The 24416-nt window shown below is 48.7% G+C and overlaps 1 protein-coding gene across 3 annotated transcripts in view; it reads left to right on the forward strand.

The window, feature by feature from the left end:
• Positions 1-24416, forward strand: part of Eaf (ELL-associated factor) — a 117043-nt gene that overhangs the window by 81162 nt on the left and 11465 nt on the right. For 2 of the 3 annotated variants that reach the window (XM_077698853.1, XM_077698852.1), the window contains exons 2-5: positions 9639-9733; positions 12738-12889; positions 15676-16073; positions 21512-21673. In XM_077698853.1, coding sequence (XP_077554979.1) covers positions 9639-9733; positions 12738-12889; positions 15676-16073; positions 21512-21673 — 807 coding nt within the window. The remainder of the gene's footprint in view (positions 1-9638; positions 9734-12737; positions 12890-15675; positions 16074-21511; positions 21674-24416) is intronic. The other variant, XM_077698854.1, reaches the window with a different exon arrangement.

Raw genomic sequence — 24416 nt, forward strand, 5'->3', positions numbered from 1 at the left:
CTGCAAAGTTGCGGAGAAACAAGGAACCTTCATCTCTCCTCGCCCTTCGCAACTCCTATCATGTTGTGGAGACCGGTGTCAAAAGGGGTTCACCGGAAACCAGCCTAATTAATGGTCGTTGCCCTCACAGTCCCATATTTGGCAGAGGTCCTTAGCAGGGCCGCAGAGTCATTTTTCTTTTTCTTTTTTCTTTTTGCCGACCATGCATGCAGAAATGCTTTGAGTGAAGCTCGACCGTGCCGACGTAGGCCCGGGAAAGGTGACAGAATGTGCAGTGTTTTAGGTTGATTGGCGTCACTGTAAGGCGTGCTACTTCCTGTACCTTACAAGCACTGGACATGCACTCCCCACCTCTTAAAGGAGCCATGAAGAGAAAATACAACTTCGTTTAAGTTGAAAGAACTAGGATTCAGTATCTCACTCAGCTCCATTACAGCCCCAAAAGATGTTTTTTAACGAAAAAAAAGCAAGAAGTATTTAAAAACTTTCAAATTTTGCGCCACAGTGACGTGTTATGAGCAAGAATGACGTCATACGGGCCGACAATAAAACATAATTTTCAGTGCGTTAACTGCACGTTAGCCTTCAAGTGATGCGGTCAAATGGAACTATAGTTCATCTCACAAGCTATCTGCAGCACTGTGGAGGCTACATTGTTATCAATAGTGCGCCCACTGAGGGCGCCTAATCCGCCGTGAAGGGGGTCCTGAAAGGACACTCCCTTCTCCCCTTTCGGCAAGTGGCACCGCGCGGCCCCGGCGCCTTTTGTCGCTTCCTTCGCGGTGAGTTAGGCGCCCTGAGGGGGACAACAATGTAGCCTCCACAGTGCTGCAGCTAGCTTGTGAGATGAACTATAGAGGCCCCATTACAGACGTCCAGTCATGTCGTCGCGACAGGTCAGTTAGGCGGCCGCCAATCGCACAAACAAGGTTCCGTGACGTCATAGAAAAGTTGCGGGAAATTGACTAGGGGGTCGCGACTGCTTCACACGTTTTCTTTAATATATCCGTTATTTGTTCGAAGATTGCGTTGATATTGGTGTCATTGTTATCGGGACTAAGCAGTCTTTCTAGTAAACCCAACTTCTATTTTGTCTTCATGGCTCCTTTAACCCAAAACGAAACCCTTCGTTACGCGACAGTGTTCGTCGATACGCTTTACTGATTTTCCCTGCCCACACCAGCGGGATCTGGGGATCCGTTCAAAGTATTGCAGTCTCTCAACTAGTCGCTCCCGTTATTTCTAGCGACGAAAGGAGCCTTTGTCGCTCCATGGCTTGTTCTAGCAGAAATTTCGCTAAGCTGCCGTGTTTGCACAGCCAGCGGCACAAGCGGCTAGAGCACTGCACGGGCCTGATTTTAAGGCCCGAGCCCGGCCCGAGCCCGCTTTGTGAAGCCCGAGCCCGACCCGGGCCCGTAACACCGAGCCCGGGCCTGGCCCGGGCCCGGGCATTCATAAGTGAGCCTAGCCCGGGCCCGGCCCGGGCCCGTCGTCTCAATCCCAGGCCCGGTCCGGGCCCGTCGTCTCAATCCCACGCCCAGCCCGGGCACGGTCTTTTTTTTTTTTTTTTTTTTTGAGCCTAGGGAGGGCCCGCATGTGTGTGACCAGGCCTGGTCTTAGACGTCGAAGGAAATTTGTTTATTATATTTGGTCGAGTGTCTTCGTAGCCGGAAATCAGACGGACCATCTCTGTACAAGCACGCCCTGAATTATAACGCAAAAAATAAGGGTTTAAAAGTACACGTAGCTCACACCTTCTGCAGTTCACGCCACATGTGCGTAATAATAGCTCGTATTCTTACACGAGAGACACCCATCACCTTTGATGACTAGACTCTTGGCAACTTCATGTGGTTGTTTCGGTCACAAGTTGGTATTATTGAAATTTTTCGCTCTCCATTTGAATCCACGAATATGTGCGTGTGTTGAAATATTTTTGCTGGAGTGGTTGTTAAGCGGTGGCGCTTCTCTAGCACGCGAGTTTGATTTCCAGCCACGGCAGCCGCATTTAGATTGGTTCGACATCTAAAATACACGTACATAGACATAGGTGCACAGCTCCAGGGCACGGCCTCCGCGATCGGCTGCCGGCGGCGCGCCGGCGGCAGCCGATCGCGGAGGCCGTGTCCAGGGTGGCTTAATGAATTCCTTCCCCGCTAGGGCATTCCTTGTAACCGTATCTTTGATATCTTATACACCAAAATATAAAATCTTGATGCAGTAGATGAAATGTCATTAAAGTTACAGTATAGTGACTATCAGACCTAGCAAAACATGTTTTTAAAACAATGTGTACAACTAACATCAAAACATCTTGAAGTGCAGAGGTGCGCTGCCTGACACGAAACGTAGGACAGGGTTAATACCACAAAAACAGACAAGGTGAGGCGCAACACTAGCTGTTTTTGTGGTATTAACCCTGTCCTACGTTTCGTGTCAGGCAGCGCACCTCTGCACTTCAAGATGCTAAAACACCAACTAGCCCACTCCCAAGCCTTGCTGAACCTAACATCAAAAAGCGCGTAAAAGTATACTCAGAATATTCAATTTTATGCTCTTTTCCACACTTCACGTCGGAACTATTAACGGCCGGGCCTATAAATTCATGCCCGAGCCCGGCCCGGGCCCGTGGCGTCGAGCCCGAGCCCGGCCCGGGCCCGCGGCACTGAGCCCGAGCCCAGCCCGGGCCCGCGGCACAGAGCCCGGGCCCGGCCCGGGCCCGCCGATAATCGACTTCGGGCGGCCCGGCCCGGCCCGCGGGCCGGGTCGGGCCCGGGCTTTCGGGCCGGCCCGGGCCCGTGCAGTGCTCTACAAGCGGCCTCGCTCGGCGCGCCGTCTGGCTGTACTGCCGCTCCGTGCGCGGCCGGGTTGCTCTCCGCGAGACCGGACGGGCTGTCCGTCCTTGTCTTTTCTATCTGGTTGCGTTGGTTTCGTTATGTGAGCGTCGGGAGTTTATTGTTGTCTCGACTGGGAGAACGTCTGCACGTAGTACTTGCTTTGCCCAGGGAAGAATCTCCCGGGCCTGCGTGCTGGTCCGACATTTCTCGTTGGCTCGCATTCTTCTTTGCATCTTTTTCTCCCCCCCTTCCCCGACGTCTACCGGCGAGCTTCGTGGCGTCTCCGTGTTTGCGTCTGCGCGCTTTCTCGATCGTTGAACGTGCCGCAGTTTTGAAAGACAGTGAGGAAGTGCACCGGCCGCCGCATGCCGTGCCGCGAAGCAAGGCCGCTGGCTTCCCGCTGGGCCGCCGTTTTTCTTTTGCTTCTCTCCCTGTGCGATGACGCTCTTTCGTCCACTGGGCACGAGGCTTTTACACTTTCCGTGATCGCTGCTGCTCTCCTGGCTGAGAGGGGGATTGCGGTGGAAGCTATTTAACCCAGTCGTTTTGATCGGGGTAGCCGGACTGTAGTCTAATGTATATATATAATAGGTTATTCTGACGAAGGCCGGTCCCTCGGCCTAAACGTTAAACCTTTTCTTTTTTCGACGTGTGTCTTTCTTTTTTTGCTACGACTTGCCGGTGTCCAAGAAATATTTTCCTGCTATATATATATATATATATATATATTATAACCACTTTTAGAAGGAGTATATATTGGTGCCGGAGAAATTCTGACGGAATAAGCACTCTATAATCCACAATTTTTCATCGTTCCTTTCGCCTTCCGTGTTCAATAGCGGGGCTATTCGATGGACAGTCTCGGACTCACCCCGTACAGTCCGCGGGTAGTCCGAGGATTCGCCGCGCCGTAGGAATGTATGGGAAAAACGAATGCCGACATGCTTTTCGGGGAGTTCGCGGTGAGTCCTAGACTAAGTCGAACAGGCCCGGTATCGCATCCTCTTCGACGTTTACGAGTATTTTCTAGTGATAGTATAAGCTCGTCAATTCGAACTGGAAGTTCGGAGTAACGAAAGTGAAGAACAAAAGCCGCGCAATGCGATCGGGAAGCAGTAGAGCGCGCCAGCAACTGATTGCTTCGAGTGAAGCCTGCCTTTTGTTTTGGGCAAAAGCCCGCACGTGTTGACCAACGAGCGAATGTAGCGCAAGGCCTCCCCTTCGCCTTCTTGAAAACTGAAAGAGAGACGGGCGGCATCCCATCCGGCGATTACTTCCGAACGATGGCCACATCCGTGCTTCGTCCGATCCTTCCTTCGTGGTCACTCGCAGCGACAGGTTCTATGCTTGTAACCTCAGTTAGTGATTTCATGCTGTCTGTCAGCACGCCCCACACCCTGAACTCGTACACTCCGCAAAGAAACTTCTTTCAGTACCTCCATGGCGGTTTTAGAGTGCTTTTACCTCGTTCGACTTCTCTCTGTTTTTCTCTCCTTTCAAGAGTCGGCGCAGCCTCGATGTGTAGGCAGCAGGATGCGTGCCTCTGGCCGTGGGCCAGGCCCGGAACCTACCTGCTCGGGTTCGAACTAGCGGGCTTTGTTATAGCTTCTTTATTCTTTTAACGATTTGGCCGGACCAACAGTTTGAATTAACGAGTTTTCTCTGTAGTTTCTTCGGAATCTTTCGCAGGCGCTGCTGCGTAAATGCGTCATTCAATTGTTGCATCACCGCAAATAATCACGTCACTTCCGCTCGTGATTTTCGCGTAGAAAAAAAAAAAAAACACCCATGACTTCGCAAGTCGCGCATCGAGCCCACCCCGCCCACCGCCTCATCACTTTCACGCAGTGCATACAGTCTGCGCAGTGCATACAAGCGCTTGAACGGAGCTGGGCGTTTGAATTTCACGTCAAGCCTGAAACGCGAGCTATGCTTGAAGCATTGAGAATTCGCATTAGGCTTAGCCATACGAGCGCTTCAATTTCAGTAACTCCGCAGGGGGCCTGTTGCAAGCTACTCCTGCACAGTCGACGCTTTACCTGGAACCGACACAACGAGGAAGCAGTGCACAGCAAGGAAGGGAACCTGTAATTTGTCTCGTCTCGTCACTCGCCGCGTCGATCTTTTTCGTCGAGCCGCGCGCGTAAATGCTGTCTCGATGACGACAGCGTTAAGATTGCGACGCAGGAACCCGTCAAATTATTTGTAATTCATCCCTCTTTAGAGAGTGGGAAAAATAGACCAGAGCGAAAACGAGAGGAGTCCGTATAACTCCGCGCTAGTCGCTGTTTCGTTTCTGCGCTTCTAGAATGCAGTGTCTTGCACGTCTGATGCATCTGCTGCTACGAGAAGCGAAACAAAAAAAAAAAAATGAAAGGGAGTAGGCGCAGTGCAAGGCGTAAAAAAGCTAACACGTCCGCGAAGCAAATCAGGACTCTTATACACTAGTGGGAGAGGTGTCAGAATTGATTGCGCTGATGAAATTGCTGTCTCGCTCCTCGTGTTAATTTCCGCACCTGTCAGCATTCTCTAACCAGACATTTCTCTTTTTTATTCTTCCTCGGCAAACCACCGAACCGCGTTTACTGTCGAAAATTCGGCAATGAAAGAGAGAGAGAGAGAGAGAGAGAGAGAGAGAGAGAGAGAGAGAGAGAGAGAGAGAGAGAGAGAGAGAGAGAGAGAGAGAGAGAGGGGGGGGGGGGGGAAGGGGGGGGGGGGGCACTCGATAAGGAGGATAGTGGCACATATCGATCGCTCAAGGCGGAAGTTGTTCGCTTCTCCCGCACTTCTACCGATTGCCGCGTCGCTTGTGCGCAGCATCCTAGCTGCCGAGGATTAGCTGGGCCGCCGAAAGTGGAACGCTGGTGCAAACCGGCGTTTACAGCTCATCTCTCTCTCTCTCTCTCTCTCTCTCTCTCTCTCTCTCTCTCGGCGTTGACGCGACTGAGCGCCTGCAGTTTCTCCTCTCTACCGCAGCAGTGCTTCGTCTGGGACAAGCGCCAATCACTGGCTTCCACGGTTTCTTTTCTTCTCTATCGCGGCCCGAGGTTGCTCTATCACTCTGGTTATAACGAAGACATCGGGACAGGGGACCGGCTTCGTTATAAGCGATGCTTCGTTAAAAAGGATGTGCTCTAACTTCACGGTGACTGGGACTGTGGAAAGCGTCGATTAAAGCAGTTCTGTTCTTTGTAACGAGTGTGTACTAGTTTAGGGGGAAAAGAAAGTACGTCGATTTGTTTTCGGAAAATCTTCGCCTCCTGGGTGTAACTGCTCGCCAGAGTAGGCCAGAGTTCCTTCCCCTGTACAGGTCCCACCGGGAGCTCCTTGGCTTGCAAGGACCTCCAGCGACCTGCTACGACTCTTCTTTCTTTGCGCGCCTTTTCTTTAGTAGGCGTCTCGCGTAACCTTCGTGCGCGGGCTGGAAGCCGCCGACGTGCGACGACAAAGATGTCGCCTTGAAGCTACAAGGCGACAGTGAACCGCTCTCTCGTCCAAGGCTGTGTGCAGCGCTTTTAAAGCATGACACGTTCGGCGGGTGCGCAGATAAATCGACGTGTAGTTGTATGATATCGGAACTGCAATATCCGCGTGGATGACGCAATGTTGCGCGGTTGACAACAGGGCAACATTGCGTCATGCCGCGGAAGGACAGTGCCCTGCGTTATGCATAGCTGTGCGGAATGTTGTCGCAGCTGTCATGATATCTTGATGCCGTGACGTCATCTCACGTCTTAGCCAGCCGAATTACGTGAAACGCCGCTTCTTACACGTGTTTTACTTAAGTAATGTGTTCATTCGAGGGACCCTGCAACGCTGATATAACATGCTTTTCACTCTTTTTCCTCATGCCTTGAAGCATTGCAGCGAAGATTATAGTTATCGCCAGCGCAGCGTGGCGCTGCGTTACTTGCTCGTCGCCTGCAGATAAGATACGCGTTCCAATTTCTGCTTTGCATTTGTTGCGGCTTTCTTTGAAGTGGCTATCGGATGCGCTTATTGCTGCGAACGAGAGGCAGACAGGCGGACATTTAAGTCCGGAAGGCCTAACCTAGCGGCCCAGAGGAGCGTCCAGAGTTAGCGGGCGCGCATCGATGCACCCTACCCAGAGTAGACGCGGGTCGCAGCTGCGCGGGTGGCGGGAGGTTTAGGACCTCTACCCTAGCTAACGCAGGCCTTCTGCACAGCCTGGAGGAGTTGAGTGTGTGGAGCGCCATGGCCCATTCTTCCTTTGTGGTGAGTTCGGCGTCCTTTTGTAACGCGGGGCACTGCCATAGCGTAGTTGTGCAATCTAAATTACACTAAGCTGTGTCGCAGAGGGGACAGTGAGGGTCAATGCCCGGGTGAAATAAGCTAAACCGGCTCCTGGTTGGGAAGGAACCGGTCTGAAGCATTCTAAAGGCTGCTGACTGTGGGTGTGTGAGGGCAGGGTGGGCCAGCGGGAGTGTTCTTCGCGTAAGTCGGTAGTGTGTGACTACCTTCGTTGAAAGTGAGTAACGCGTCTCGGAACTACTCTCTGGGGGGCCTCGGGAACTCGGCCTGTTCGATCGCCGTGGCTGAGGCTCGTGGGCGAACTCGTTGGCGTTATGAAGGGTGTCTTGGACTCAGTGGTCCACCTGGGTCAGGAACCATGTGATATGGAACGAACGTCTTTTCTTTTCTTTGTAGCATCCTGGACGCTTCTTTGGCAATAGTTCCTTTGAGGAAAGCTCTTGCCGCCGAGCGGGAGTCCGTGTGGATTTGCTTGCACCGGGTTTTCGCAATGGCGATGGCTAAGGCGATTTGCTCGGCCGTAGTGGCCTTTGGTGCATAGGACCCCGAGGTGACGAGGTTTCCTTTGACATCCAACGCTGTCATCAAACCTTCCCGAGTGGCCGTACTGGGCGACGTCCACGAACAGGGCTTTGGTCGATTGTGTATTTGCGAGCTGTAAGGTGGTTTTGGCCCTGACTTGCCTTCTCCCCTCGTTGTGTTGGGGAAGTACAGTACGCGACAGGCTTAGGGCAAGCAAACGCCCGGCTTCGGAGCGTGCTGCCGACATCTGCTGATAGCGGCTGGGTTGGAGATAGCTTGCCTTTGCGCGTGCGCGATCTCGGACAGGCTCAGGCCTGTGGTCGTTTCGCATGTGCCACTTTAATTTAACAGGGCCAACAGTGAGCGTTGAACAGACGCTTCGTTCGACGCAGTGCACTATCCCCTCAGGTGGTTACGCAATCATGCGATACGGCCTGCGCTCATCTTCTGAATCTTACGTTTAGCCAACGAAAAGCACGAAACAAGAGCGCACTGCAGCGCTTTATGTCAAACCTATTGTGCGATTACGTAACGCCTGCGCTGATAATGCATCGCGTCAAATTACGCGCTTACCCCCGTATCGCGGCCTACGGCTGGCTCTGCAGAGCAGAAGCGCCCCTTTCGGAGGGGTGGGGTCTGTAAATTTGAGTTGCAACTTGCCCACGCTAAAAGGCGACCGGCCCGAGCCTGTCCGAAATCCACGCACGCGCAATGGCAAGTAATCTCCAACCCAGCCGCTATCGGCAGATGTCGCCAGCATGCTCCAAAGCCGCGCGCTCGCTTGCCCTAGACAAGCCTGACGCGCACTGTACTATACATCCCTCGGCAACGGGTCTTCTACCTGGAACGTTTCCCTCACCGTTCCGGAGACATGTGCAGTGAGATCCACAAAATCTTCGGCCATGTAGCCGATGTCTCTAAGAACTTTCCTGCCGGCCCTGGTGGAGAGCAGCCTCTGTTCTTGCGCGGTTCTTTGCGTTTCTGCGGTTTCGACCAATTAATTGTGGATGCCAACTTCTCCGTGCTTGCGGATACGGGTATACTGAGCACCCTCTTTATGTTCTTCCCCATGAGCGTATTGACTTCATTCTCTTCCGTGCGGGACCAGTCGAGGGCACCCGCCACGTAATGTGGCTCATGAGGAAGCCGCCTCAATGGCGTCATTCGACCGCGCAAACAGTGCCCGGACCGAGGAGAGAAAAGGCTTGGCAAGCTTCTAAGTTATCTGGTGGGCGCAGAACTGTAATATTTGGCCGAGGGGCTTTGTGGCCTCCTTTTCTAAGGAATGCGCCCGCGTTTACTACGTTCTGACTGCGTTTCGAAGTTTAAAAAACAATGTTGCAGGTTCTCTTATAAGTCACATTTTTTATTGGGGTGATAAGATTAGCCTTATCCTTGCTGCTTCCACCCCTCATTTTTTTCAAGCTGGGGCGGGGTAGGAGAGAATAGCCAAAACTGTGGGTGCTATGAGCCAGTCGTTTCCGAATGTTGCTCAATGTCTTTCCCGCGCCGATTCATTATTCGGGCCGAATGAACGAATTCATTGAGAGGGGGAGTCGCTGTTTGTACTTTACTTGAACTCCACGATGCTACTTAGACGCACGATGCGCCCTCCCGAGCCTGGCCCGGTAGAACCGCTGGAAGAACCCGGCCGTCGTTGCAGGTTGGAAGGTCGCGCGCATTTGCATGCCGCAAGCCATGAATATTATATGCGTGCAAATAAGGTTGTGTACGATAATAATATAGGGTTACTGTCGGAGCGGGTACTGTGAAAGAAGCCCGCATTTGTGTGCAGTCTTGAACGCGCGTGTGCCGTGGTGTGCAGCCGATGGCAATCGTGCGATCGCAAGACGTACTTTCGATCGCTCCACGCACGTGCGCGCGTTTTGGGTGACGCAAGCGCGAGCGAGCTCGTGGGAATGAATAAGAGAGAAACGCGCCGGCGTGTGAGACGCTCTGCCGCCAGCCCGCACTCATTCGTGCTTTTCTTGTGTTCTGTCTGCGCAGACGACTTCAAGCCGGCCTCGGTAGACACGTCCAAGTCGGCGAACGTCGAAGTGGGCGAGAAGAACCAAATCACCGTCACCGTTCCGCACATCGAGGTAGGTGCTCCGCCGACCCACTTCGCCGGCTCTGATGCGGCATTGTGATCGCGCTGCTGCTGCTGCTGTGTCAGTCGCAACAATGCGAGATGCGGCCAGATACTGCCCGTCGGCTCGCCCCGCGTGGCGCCGTCAGGAAGACCGCTGTTGTTGTGTCAGCTGCTGCTGCTGGGGGTGGAAGAAGGAAGAAGCGGCTTTGCTGAGCCCGGTTCCTGTCGGCGGCCCTCTTTCGCCATGTTTTACTTATTTTTTTCAAGTCAACCCCCCTTTCCCGCGCAGTCTGCCTGCTACTTCCCCGATTGCTCACAGCTGAGTTACCGTGCGCCGTTAGTGTCACATTGACAGGCGCGCTTCTGAAACTGATCTGAATGCGATTATGCACGAATTTCCGCGGTTCTGTTCTGCCGCGATGCCCCCAGCTAGTCATCCAACGAGGCCAGACGTGCGATTTGGCGCAAAATTTTGATCTGCGCTGCGGTGACGTTGCGCAATGAAAAACGCCCCGTTTGCACTGTGTAACGCCGCAGCAGTTGCTGACCAAATTTCGCGAGTTTTAGCTGTGTGGGGCCTCATCGTCGACTCATCTTAACAGCCTTCAACTGCCCAAAACAACTCAATATTTGCACTTGGAATGCGTCAACATCTGTTACTGCTGATGCCCTCTGAAGCTGGATGTAAACTTGAACGCCCTAGACAGCTCAGGTCTGTAGTGTCTTCCAATCCCAACAAGCCGAGGGAATGTATACTAATGTCTGAGTCAATCCTCCTTGACATGGATTTTGTTTAAAATCAAAGCACGATAATAATATATATATATATATATACACGCACACACACACTGGTTGTTGGCGTAGTACTGGATCGGAGCTGGCTACCAGCCCCAAGTACAGGAAACAAAGAAAACCTTAACATAAATACCCCAGAAAGTGGAGGGGAAAATAGCCCCGCCGGTAGCGCAGTGGTCATCACACCAGACCGGTATTCTGGAGGTCGTGAGTTCGGATACCACCCGGCGGGCATTTTTTTCTCCTTTTTCTTTCTTCCTTTCCAAATTCTTTGTTTCAATGACCTGCAACATCCTCCCCTTTGCTTTCCGAGATTTTCTTGACTGCCAACCCTTATTTCTGTCTTATTTCAACGAGCCCTTTATTCCGTATTCTGATTCGCTATATACACGCGCACACACACACACACACACACACACACAATTATATATATATATATATATAAAATATCATTAATAGTGACAGAAAGCGTTTTCCCCTTTATTTGACTGCTATTGAAGTTGGAATCTTAAACTGTTAAACCGTGATGCTCTTATCAAAAGCTGTACACTTGAGATAGAGAGAGATAGGTGACTTTTCCTCTCCACCTGTGTTGCATAGTGTGGTTAGTGAGTGAGGTTAGGTGTTAAGCGGTTAGGTGTTGCGCTACTCTGAGAGTTTTGTTCACAACCCTTGCGGCTGTAAAGGAATCGCTCATTCTCTGACAGATCTGAATGTTGAATAACTTACGAAATCCTGAAAAAATAATTGATAGAGCAGCTGCAAAAAAATTGTCAAATAGGTGAATTAGGTGAAAGTGTTATAAAATTGGGCTTCTTGCCCTATTAATACAGGGTTGGGTCAACAGGACTGTTGACTTGGCATTTAAGCAGTGTCAACAGTGACTTACAAAGCCTCTCATTGTGAATTTTGCTGTCTATTTTTGCACCTACAGAATGGCTCTCTTCTTTTGTAAATGTTTTGCTACATTGTGACTCGGAAAAGCACTAAAGGCACTTGCTCTCGCCGCCCATTCTGCACTAAGCCGTGAGCAGGACAGTTTTTTTTATTATTAACAAATTCTCTACACAGCACTCTCACAGCGGCACATTAGTGAAATACATCCGCATTACTTCGAAAAACCTAATTAGCAGCACATGCTTGATCTTCAAGCTGTGCAGAAGTAATTGCACAGTGAAAAAATGTGCGTAGATTGGGAGCTTTTCAGCTCGCTGGTGTGGGACGCTTTGTAGCTGCAATGCTCGGGTGTAGTTTCCCAGCGCATGCGAACACTTGGCAGCATGATGACAGGGTGGGGGAAGACTCGTACTGTTTGCTCCCTCTATCCTGTCCTTTTGTGTGCTGGAACACTAAATGGATTGCGAGGCTACGTATTCTTAAGACGTTGAAGATTTCAATTCATATGCGAGATGTACCCAAGGCAAATGCATCGCCTGGTCTGGCTCTGTCCACACTTCTAAATATCAGACGTTGTAATTTATCACTGTTTCGTCTGCACTTAGTTGAAGCGGCAGAAGCCAAAGTACCTTTCGCAAGCCTTACTTGTCTCCGCGCTCCTGATTTTTGCTCCTTCTTTCCTATCTTTATTTTCCTCTCTCTCTCTCGCTTTTGAATTAGCTGTATGTCACATCTCGCGTTGCGTTATCTTGCTTTCTCACAACGCTGACCATTGGCTGTGCAAAACATTCTTGCAATATGTGTGCTTGCATTCACTTTTCTGCACCTGTGCCTGTATATAGTGGGTGTGGTGTGTGCTTTGTCGCCCACTATGCAAAATTTTGTTGTTTATGATCACTGCCACAGACCAATTAGTAAATAACACAGGGGAAGTTTCGCCTTGCAATGTGTCAGGCTTTCTTAGAAAAAGCATTGACTTGTTTTTATTGAGAAAGATCCCTTGCGACATTAAAAAAATGCTTGTAAATGCAGGTTTTTGGGAGCATGCTCCTTTCCCTGGCAGTGATTTGTTTACGGGAATTCTTTTTGGGGAAGTTGCTAAGCAAGTAATGTGAGTGTTGTTCCCATCCTCTAAATGCTTCAATGGTCTTGCACTGTCTGTTTCAAAGTGTCTTGTTTTTAGCCCTTTGTAGTAAACCTTAGGAGTAGCTAGTTGCTGCTTTGTGTGTGGCTGCTTGCCATGCCCTGCTGCTGCTTGGGTGCGTGTGTCTGACGCGAGCGGTTTGTGCCCCTTCCACCGGTGGGGTCGGTGCGACCCGCAGAACTCTCTGTCCCAGAACTCTGGCACGGCGCACACGGTGTTCAAGGGCTCGCAGCGGCCGTACAACCGGGAGTGCGTCCTGGTTGTCGACAACGTCACGGGGGAGGTGACCCTCGAGAGGCTCAGCTGCAACATACAGCTCAAGAAGACCCGGTGCGCTCTCCTTTTCTCCCACAGCCTTTGCTGTGTGTTTTTTTAATGCGCTGCGCATCAGTGAACGTTTTGAGCGAGAATCTGTTCGAGGTCTCAAAGCTGTGAGAAAACCTGCCCCTCTAAAACTAGAAATGTGATGACCTTCTCCTTGTTATGACAGTGGGTAAGGTGCATAGCCAGAAACCAGAAGGGGAATCCTGTTGACATTTGGGTGTGTTGAGCGTGTGAACACGTGCATGACATGACAAGTTATGCCTTTGCTTATGAAAAGAACTATACTTGCATTATTCGCGCTTCAATTTTTGTCTAGTGGCCATTAGTGTTCTTAGTAGTTCTTCTACATGCACTTATTTATGATTAGTATGAAAGTTTTGACACAGGCATGTAGATGTCGCCCAACTGTGGCCGTATATTCTGTCGTTGATTCATTTTATCGTTTTGTCCAACAGTGCGGTTGAAGCAGGTGGAACCAGTGTTCGGTTACTGCTCTTCCTGGTATAGGTGAACAAATTTGGAGCAGGGCTAAGAGGCACTGTAGGCGGGAGTTACGTGTCACGTTTACAGGTTTTAGTTATAGCTGAGATTATGTCAGGATATCGCAGCTCCTGAAAAGCTCGTAAAAACTTTACAGCATGTTTAGTGCTGTTGTAGGCGGAAGCCGTGCACTACAGCTGCACTCGTTGGTTGGCATCGTCTCTTGCATGTTTGAGCTTGGTTGTGATAAAGGGCAGATGTTAAGGTCAGTGACTGAAAGCAAATGCAATGGCATGTAAGCAAAAGCCTTTGCAGTATAGGAAGCTTTCTCATTGGGAACTCTCCACCCTATGATTTGCCAGAAATCCTTTTGAGTGCATTGGTCTTGGATGTGTTGGCATAGATAAATTAACATGAAATTGCCTGTATTTAAAGGCAGATAGCTTATAGCTAGATAAACAGCATTAGATTTTTAACTTTCTAGTTGAAAAAAGCAGTCTCCTACTCTTTGGTATTTTACAAATCAGGATTGTTGCATTGACTGGACAGGGAATGACCAATGCTTGAAGGGACACCAAATGCTTAACTTCTGGAGCTCTTGTTTGATGGCCAGCTGCTGAAAAAAAGCTGGCCTTTCTATTGCCATTTCCCCTTTTTTTTTGTTACGTTTCAAAGCAAAGTGCCCAAGCCAAGCCCGACTTTACTTGATATTGCGATCTTCCTAGAAGCCTGTTCTTGATGGCTTTTATTTTCATCACATCGACTGGAAGCAAATTAGAGAGGTCTTTTTAATGCCAACTTGGTGTGGCAGCTCACAGTCAGCCACCAAGGCTCATCCAAACTTTCCCAGGAATGCTCAGGAGGTACTGCCACCTGGAAGCAGGTGTTGAAAATACACTTGCAATTTATCAAGGAAGTTTTCAGCCTTGTTTCAATTCAGTTGTGCTGATATCTTCTTTTGCCACTGGCTGCTTCGTATGTATGGGCAATAGTGGTCAGTAGGTACAATAAGTCCTCGCATTCACCCGCATGCATGCATGCAAATGAAAATGAAATTTCCACCTGTAGTGCACGTGGTGATAACCTTGTTGAGCACGAGTGTAAATATTTTCATTTATCTGAGCTGTGTGTACCTCTAAAAGACATGCGCAGTGATTTTGGGTGCTTGTTCAGTTGCGTCGTCAGGGATGAAGTTAATCGCTATCTCTGTTTAAAGGTTTGTGTTCAAGGCAGCTTTCCTCTTTTGGAAATGTACTGAAAGGAGACGTTTCATTTTCGTTCATTGCTTCAAAATAGTCTGGAAGCAGAGCATTTCTGGCAGTTTATAATAAATTTTATTAAGCATCCACCAGTGCTAACTTTTATCCAGATCGTCTGTCAACAAATTTTTGCTCTTTGTGTATCTGTTGAATGATCCTCGAAATATTTCTCAATATTAACGCGAAAATGTTTGCTTCAGCATTTCTACAAGAAAAGGCTTTATGGGGGGGGGTCCCTTGACATTTTTTTAGGGTGTCAGAACTAATACTATACTAAAAGTGACTGGTAATTCTTATGCTACACTAATACAAAAACAGTTGATTATTAATAGTGTTATTCCAAAGGTTTCATTGTGTTATAGTACTGATAGCTTGTGAGTAGGCTATGGGTAGTTTTGCATGATTAGTGCTCTAATGCTCATTGGCCTCCCTCAAACATGCATTCATGTAAAGTCATGGCACATTTTACATTGCTGTTTTATAAGTTCGCCTTTGGAGAACTCTGGTAGACAGGTGCCACGTGTAAATTGGAACACTTCATCCTTTCCAAATATTTCTATAATGCTAATGCAGATATTTCTTGGACCCGTTTGCTTTAACGTTTTTAACTCGTGAAACAATGTATCATCGTGTCAGGCTGCCTGCTGAATTTTGCAAGACCCCATATGTTCTTAGTTCGCAAGGCTTAAAGTATTAAGATTCTAACCAGGGAGAAGTGCTCAAGTAGGCCGTTCTCAATAAAACCCATTGAAATGCGCTAGCTGTCGGTTTACCCAAATTCCATGCGTTCAGTGTTTTCTGGGAACCAGCCTTGCAAAACCTTCATCGTATCTGTTTCAACAAATGTGAAGGAATTACGACAGCAGAGCTTAGGTATTTATGTATTTTATTTACAACAGTTGTTTGGTATTTGGTTTTTTGTAATGGCGTGCAAGCGGCATAAAGCAGGTCATCATCCAGGCAGTGAAACCATGAGAGCCCTCGTCGGTAGGGTCCCTGTTATTCTCCCATGCTGTGGTGACCCTTGTCCTCCCCCTCCCCCTCGTCCTGCAGGGCGGAAGGCAGCAGCAAGATCCAGCCGCGGCCCATCACGCCCATCGACAGTGGCAGCAGCGGCGGCGGTGCGGGGTCGCGCAAGCACTCGCCCTCTGCGAAGCTCTCGCCGCCTCAGCCGCAGACCAACGGCAAGCACGGCAGCAGCTGGGCATCCAGCTCGCCCAATGGGCCCCTGCAGCAGCAGCAGCAGCAGCAGCCGGCACGCAGCCAGCAGCAGCACCAGCCGAGGATCTCCCCGAGCCAACCGCAGCGGGGCAGTCCACCCGGCAGCCAGAGCAGCCCCTCCATGCCCACCCTGGTGACGCCCCGGGAAGGTGGAGGGGGCGGCTCCTCCAGCCGGGCACCCTCGGCCAGCAGGGACAGCATGCCCCTGCTCACCACCGAGACCCTCCACGGTGGGTGCCTGCTCGGGGGCATAAGCTGGGCATAACTGCGACCCTTGCCAGCTGGGCAAACAGGAGCACCAAATGTGCCCCCACCCGCCGTTGTGGGACAGGAAGAGCAAAATACACGCATTCAGAGGTGTGCAGCATCGTCGTCGCATCAATCGCCATCATTGACTTGATCCTCACTGATAGGGAGATGCCCCGCTTCTCGTATAAGAAACAAAGTAATGAGCACTCCTCAGTTTTGATATACAGTGCGGGAAGGGGTGGTAGAATGGGCATCAGCAAGGTGTCGCCTTAAAGGGGTCGTGAAGAGAAAATGCATTTGTCTTTGCCTAATTTTGTCTGCTTGCACGATCTTTTAAGAACATAAATCCCAAATATTTTCACAATTCATTGCTTCTGGAATTTAGGAGGCGCCGTTGAAATTCTCGTTTTGAGGCGCATCCGCAAGCGACCATGCGTGCGCCGGCGGTCGGCAGCGCCACTAGAATGACGTCACGTCAAGTACATTCGAGAGTTCAACGCGGTTCATGGTTCTTTGTGTATAATATTCTGCAAAGCTGCAAACCCAATATTTTAAAAATAATGCATCCTTTATTCGTTGCCAAAAAAGTTTTTGCACCCCCCTTTTGCACCAAAAAACCTTTTTGCACCCCCATGCCAAGGCCCGTGGGTGGTAGTAGTGGTAGCAGTAGAACGTTATTTTGCCCAAAAGTTGTGATGATGGCACCACTGAGTTAACCTTCTAGTCATCTAGACAGTGGGCTCCCAATGCTTCGGAAGCTTGGTGTCTTCAGCCGAATGGGCGGGGGCCTTTTGCGTTAGGGGTGCTGAACTGGAAAATGGCTAGCTCCCCCTCGAGAAGGCATAGTACGTTATGTCATCGTGCCTGTTACATGAGTGAGGAAAAGGATGAGGTAGTTCATCGTTGAACAAAATTAGAGGCCGAATAAGTCATGCTTGAAGGGCCAGATCATGACCCCTCTCTTCGGGGGTAACTGTAGGCAAACAGTGTCTCCTTGGGAGCAACAGCTATCACACACGCTCTCCACTCAAGTGAAGAGTAGCTTGAGTGGGAGCAGCGCTGGTGTGTTGGTGAGCGCCAGAATACACCTGTCAGTTGTGATCGTATTTTACGTTCTTAGCAATTCCTTGGCAAGGGGAAATTCAACCATGAATTGTTTTTTTCTACTTGTAGTCCTTTCAACAACCGGAAGTAGCTAGTTGCTCAAGAACACAGTCAATTTCACAGATCTCTGCTACACTCAATCCTCTTCTGCTTTGATAGCCCGGTATTGTTACACCAAGTTAGTGTTGTATGAACCTTAGCAGACTCGTTGTGTTGTTGATGTAGGCCGCAGCATTAAATTTTATTACCTGTACTAACAGTTTTCTTGGCTGCATCAACTTCTTGGTGCCTGTGAGAGAAGTTTATTACTGGAAATTCGAAACTAGAGGCACCCGCTGCGGTGGCTCAGTGGCTAAGGTGTTGCGCTGCTGAGCACGAGGTCGCGGGTTCGATTCCCGGCTGCGGCGGCCGCTTTTCTGATGGAGGCGAAAAGCAAAAACGCCCGTGTGTACGAGATTTCGGCGCACGTTAAAGACCCCCAGGTGGTCAAAATTAATGCGGAGCCCTCCACTACGGCGCGCCTCATCGCTTGCATTGCGTTGGCGCGTTAAACCCTACAATCAATAGAAACTAGAGGCATAAGATAGGACTGAGCAAAGATACATAGGTTGTAGTCATAAAAGTTCACAGGACCAGTGACCACTAAATGCAGTGTTGCGTCGTTTGACATTGCGCTAGTGATACTAGACCTACGCTATGTGCAGACGAACTTTTTTTTCGTACTTGCGTGGTGGCTTCCTGCTTTCTTTTGTCAGGTGCACTTAGTTGCCATGAGAATCAAAAACGAGATGATGCAGCTCGTCTCATCTGTTGCTTTGCATTGATGCTGCCCCCAGTTGATTGCTGTAGTGGTTTCACTTGTGACAACTTACAGTTGTAGGGACGAAAAAAATCTGGGTTAATTCCTCCTCTTCTGAAGGATCTGGTAAGAACGCAGAGTGTAACAAGCAGCGTATTCACAAACCTGCTAGACACATGCTCTCCTCTTCAGTGCAGTCTTTGCCTTGTTGATGAGCAATGGTGCTCTCATTTGAAGACTGGAATCGCAATTCCTGTCGTCATCTCAATGAATGGCGTGTTACTGTCTCTTTCAAGAAGAGACATTGCAGTCCTGCTGCCAGAGAGGCAGAAAGGCATGTCTTTGTAAGATCCTATCTACTCCTCCACCACCATCTAGCATCATAGGGAGTGAGGTCACCCTTCCATTCGTCATTCATTCCCCACACGAGTAAGAGGGGTGATGGCCACTGCATCTTGCGAGTGTGATCAAGATCCCGCTCATCATTCCAAACCTTCGCGTACATCCTGGCTGGTGTTGATGGCTTTTATGGTAGGTCAGGGTGTATGTAGCACGTACAAAAAAATTTTTTCTTGCAGCTGTGCACGCATCAATCACTATGAAAGATGAAATCCTTTGTCTAGAGAACATATGCGCTAGTGGCATAGGTGAGATTGGTGAAGTGCACCAGGAGAACTCCAATCTTGAATGCTTTTTGACTGTAGTCTCTACGTCTTAGCCACCGAAGGATATATCAAACAGGACAACTCCGGGGTGTGTACGTACACACAAATTTTTTTTCCTGGAACCGGGCGCAATGTTGTATGGTAGGGTTGTGAAAGTAGAGGGCAGTCACAAGTTGCCCTCGGGGAGATCGGAAAGCAGTTTTTAAATGTGCAACATGTTGCAAGCGTGGGCTCAGCTGTGCATCAGTTCTGTGTCCCCTCACACCCAACAGGGCGCAGTTTTTAACCAGTTCTGCGCTCTTGGGAACTGATGAACTTCCACAAGACGTCACACATGCACCACATGAGTGTGCATCACATGCTGCTACCGAGAACCAGCCAGATAACGTGCACTGTTAACACAAAAATCCTTCCTGGGCTTGTTGCCAAGCAGCATGCATTGGGAATTGGCTGTGGGAATGTAGTGCAAAGCGAGTTGCTTGCCGCATTTCCATGCTTGATACTTGTTGATGTTTAACAGATGCAAGCAGGCAGACATACCTGCCCAAACAGGATGCGCTGCTTGTTCCAGTACCCGCCGACATGTCTTGCAGATTTCCGTTTCTGGCAGCATTCAGCTTTACTGCATGATGACAGCGTGCACGGTGACAGGTGGAACCTTCAGCATGGTGTTAATTTGACGAGAGGTTTGCTTATACACGATGGTGATGTCAAACGTGAGCAGTTTATTTGGGAGGGAGAAATTTGTGAACTGATTAGACAAATTCGTTTCCCTTGCTTCCCTGTCATGACTAATATGACTAGCTTGCAGACTGCATATTTTCTTGGAGAGACCCTGCAGGTGTACTTTGTGTCATACCGGAAAGGATTTGTCCACAATTTAATTTATTAGTGGCCCCCAATAAGAAGTGGGTGAAGCATACCAGTTTCATTACGTTTTGCCTGATTACTAGTTGCCTGTCGATATGCCTGTGTTTGATGTGTACTTGAAAGGAAAACAAGGAAGTTTCAGGCAAGTTTATGGTGTGCAAGAAGGGGTCAATTAATTTAACAGAGATCTGTTGTCATAAAAATCGCTGTATATTCGGGCGTTTGTGGCAGCTCAAGTGGCTTTGTTATGAGAACATTGCTGATCAAAATTTTGAGGAACATAAAAAAGAACTGGCGAAAATAATAGCACAATGAATGCAAAAAAAAACATGAACAATGGAAGAATGGAATGCAAAAAACAATGCTGTTAATGTGCACGGTGTTTTTGCTAGAAGGCCCTTTTGCAAAAATTTTGCAAAATCCTTTTCAGGCTATTGTGGCTGCTGTTTGAGGTGTTGTGACTGGAGCTGTGAAGTATTCCAACAGTACGGATGACATTTTAGTATTCTTGCATTTACTTTTCTCTTTGTCATTTCTCTGTTCTGGAGTTTTCACCTGTTGTAAAGTCGCTCATTGGTTGCATATTTGACAACACACAGGAAGGTAGGAGACGGGTGACAGGTTGACAGCTTGCTGACAACTGTACTGGTGGGCTGAAAAGAATGCGTATGCACACACGTCAGTCTGCATAATAACTGTATGGAAAGGAACAGCCTTGTCGGTGGGCTTAAGGAAAAATTTACGAAACTAGCCATGGCACAGACATGGGTGCACGGACATCGAGTGTCTATGGGAACCGTGCAAGCAACACTGAACCAGTTCTTTTTTGTTCAGAAATCAGCATTCCAAAGTGCATTACAGGGAATACATGCACATGTGAAGTTCCCACATGAAGAAAGGGAGTAAACAGACATATGCCATGTTTGTTCTTATGGAAGGCCAGAGCACCAAGATGTGAATGTTTCAGCGATCTGGGTGTGGTCATTAAAAGGGAGTTTTGGACTTGCACATCACTGACTAATTGCTACTTAGAACAATGGTTCTGAATAAGAGACATGAAAAGCATAAACATTTTGTAGGGCTCACGAGTCCTGCATTGAACAGTGAAACTGCCTCCTTCTCCACCTTCTGTCAAACCGGGGTGGTCTGCAAAAAAAAGTTGGTCTTCCCTACTGATTGCCTGCTGTTGAGCTTCCTTTTCTGCACAATGCCAGAGCTCTGCAAAAGAGCCAAGGGTACAACAGCATGCTTAAAATAAGTGAATCAGAAGCTTTACGAGCGAAAGCAAATCCGACAGTAGATCACAATGTGCCTTGGTTTTACCTGTTTTTCATTTAGTAGTCTGGAAATGTTGATGGCCTGTTTGGCTAGAGTTCACACAATTCTTGCAGCTTTTGCGTTTGAGTAAGATTGTTACATGCAACATAATCAGCTTTCCCTCCTGTGATTACGTCTAGCGTATTCAGCTACCTAATCCCTCTCCTATTTAGCGCACTGCTATTGCTTTAAATTGGCTATTCACTGCAAGGCTGACTTGGAATTTTTTTCTATGAAGTTGTCATTTTTATAGCTTAATTTCTGTCGTGCTTTCAAGCAGCTAAGCTGATTCGTGCGGTTGAAAGGATTGAACTATTCCTTCGTGTGCCCAATTGTGACATGTTTTACACAAGTTAGGCTTCCTTGCCCAACTGATGCATCATGCAGGAAAGCAGCACGAGAGCACATGCGGTAAAGCAAGAAAGGTGTGCCCAACGTGTGGCAAAGCCAAATGTTTTTTCTCTTCTTTTTTTTTTCCCCTTTTTTCCCCCCTATTATAATAGGTTAGCTTTCTAAATTGAGAAGCATGAGTACACTGAACCGTAAATGTGGGCTGCACATCCAATGGCGGAAAAGTTTGGCCCAACATCGTCTTACCCAGACAGTCGGCCTTGGCTTAGTGCAAGCAGTGTTGACGACCTGTTCTGTGCCTGTTCCCTCGCAGACTGCCAAGAAGTTCCTGATGTGGGCGTGCTGTCGGACTCTAGTGATTCGAGCAACTCGACCAGCAAGAGCTCAGCCAGCTCGGACTCCAGCGACTCTGAGCACGAGGACGCCCCGCCCCACAAGAATGCTTCTTCCTCCCACTCTTCTAAGGCTCATCATAGTGAGTGCCCCCCGTCTCCCTCCTCCTCCTTTTCTCCCGAGGCTCTTTTCCCTTCTAAGTTCTGTCTCTGTGCCTCTTCCTGGCAGCGGTTGCATAAAATTGCCTAGATGAAAGCATAGAGGATATGCTGTAAGAGACAAAATGCTAAATTCGGAGTAAAATGCATGCCCTAATTTAAAAATACAAAGAGTGGCTGCTTTGTGCTAGGTGTTCCTGCCGTCAGAGCAAGGCATGGCGTGCGATTGTCTGTGGATTAAGTGACCGCAAGAAACACTGCCTCAAAATCGGCCATCGAACCTGCAGTGTTGCCCAAACCGCTGCTCCACATGCTGTGTTCCTGGATAATATGTGTCAGGTAACTGTGCCAAGTAGTAGTACCTGGAAAGTTGGTGAGGGAATCTTTATAGTTGTTCACGGAGACAATAATTTAAGGGGTTACACTTCGAATACTTGTACATGCACGTGATTCAACGGGCCCCATCGATTTCCATTACCGGACTGTCCGCAGACTGCCCAGCATGTAGTCCATCACTGTATTTTCGCAATTGTTTCTATGGGACCTCTATGCGGGAGGTTGTCTTCGAGCTATACGGGATTGTTCAATCAAGGAAGCCCACAGTGATAATGTGTGGAGCAGGTGACTTCTGGAGCACTGAAGGCATGGGTTGCACCGCAATGGCAGTGGCAATGTGTCAGGTGGCAGTGTGCCTTTCCGTCACGCAAGAGTTGTAGCATTTGTGTGAAGGGTCTTGACAGGGTCGCAAATTCGATTCCCGGCCGCGGCGGCCGCTTTTCTGATGGAGGCGAAAAGCAAAAATGCCCGTGTGTACGACATTTCGGCGCACATTAAAGATCCCCAGGTGGTTAAAATTAACCTGGAACCCTCCGCTACGGCGCGCCTAATCACCTGCGTAGCGTCGGCGCGTTAAACCCTACAATCAATCAAATCAAGGGTCTTGACAGAGCAAGCAAATGAGCTTGCGCGCAAGTATGGCGAAATGTGCCTAGCCGTGCCAGCAGTGGGCAATTCATTGGCCTCTTGTTTCGCATCCGAGTGTTCGTGCAGAGTGGTAAACAATAAACATCGTTTGTTATATCAGCCATTGTGATGGCTGTTAGCTGGCGTTAGTTTGTTTGAAAGGCATTTTATTTTATTTCCATGCTCTCGCTTACGTGATGTCGAAATCAATACCTGTTAACTGTGTGAAACACCTTAGTTCATACATAACCTGAACTTTGTATTACAGAAGTGGTGTTGCTTATTGAAAATTGCATAGCAGACGTGCTCTTGCACTTGCGCACTGATTGAGCTGCAGAGTGTTGGCCGATGACAAAGTTGAAGCTTTCTGCTGCTACAAATTTCTTACAAGGAGCCTGAGCGTGTTCGCAAGTTACAAAGTTCAATAGCACGAACTCGCACAGCATTCCATAGTAATGCATTTACTGCATTCACATTCACCAGTTTTAAACGATTTTCACGTACCAGCGTCTTGCATTCTGTTTTTAATCTCCAGAAATCCCGCTTTCAGTCGAAGCTTTCAACTTCAGGTTCATATATATCTAGATTCTCCTAAGTAAAAGAAACACTTGAAAGTGGAATTTTGTAACGTCCTTGTACGGTTTCTAAGTTGTGTAATGCTGTTGCTGTATCCAAAGCCACGAAAACTAAAGAGTGAACCAGGAGCCTGATACGGGTCTTCATTTGTCTGCAATAACCACAACAAAAATTGTATTTACAGGCTTAGATCCGTACCTCTCGTGGGAGCATGCTTTCCAAAGCACACATTCATGCAGCCTATCTACAGAGCACGAGAATTTTTCTAGTTGAAATTAGCCTCTTGGTTGCTCATAAAGTGAGCAGATTTGTACCACTTTTTTGCAGTTTCCAAGAGCTGTACGAAAGCTTTAATTTCCTTGTCATCTTTATACGGCTGAAAATGGTCTCTCATTTCGTCGCATAATCTTCGCAATCTTTGCTGTCCATTTAATTAACAATAAATCGTTTGTTTTAGTCGCACCTCTGTTTTTTTTTTTTGTTCCCTTCTATGATGTGCACGATGTCTGGAGTGGTTTTGCATCCCACATGAGTTGAAAAGCTACTTTCTACGCACGCTTCTACGGGTATGTCGAGAGCGAGTGCTTCTAGTTCATCACTGTGAAATGGCAGGAAACCTGCGCTGGGTCTTCTCAGGCCTTTACTTGCACTGGCCATTCCCGTGTTAACATCACAGGAGCTTCTACACTTTCTGGGCTTTGCATTGTCCTTCTGTATCTAGTCGGGGTACCTGGGAAACACAGTTGGTACTGGTGTCAGAACTACAATCTTCACTTTCGCTTTTTCCTGCAGTCGCCTTCTTTAAAGCATACCAGTGACCTGTCGCTTGGTTCCGGTTTTCGTCCATGTCCCATTGGTCCTTTACGAGAAATATTTCTTAAGCCACACCTAGCGACGTTCCAAGTTGCAGGAAAACTTGTGGTATCGGCGTTCGAGCTTCAGAGCGGGACACAGTAGTTGAGCGGCAAAGCGCCGCATGCACGGGACTTACTGCCACAAAAACACATACATAAAAAGGCCTAAGTATAACAATGACAATCGCATTTCCTACCCACATTGCGTGCGTTTGTGTGTTCGTGCACTCAATGCAAACTATGCATTCAGTTCTCTGCGCTTGCTAAAGCCAACAGCGTGACCGGCTCTCCAGCTCATTCTTGAACGGTGGTGCTCGCTTATTGGCAGTAGCGC

Source organism: Haemaphysalis longicornis, unplaced genomic scaffold, assembly GCF_048455015.1.
Source record: "Haemaphysalis longicornis isolate Haplotype H1 unplaced genomic scaffold, Haemaphysalis longicornis Haplotype H1 scaffold_2, whole genome shotgun sequence".
In the NCBI taxonomy this organism is placed as follows: domain Eukaryota; kingdom Metazoa; phylum Arthropoda; class Arachnida; order Ixodida; family Ixodidae; genus Haemaphysalis; species Haemaphysalis longicornis.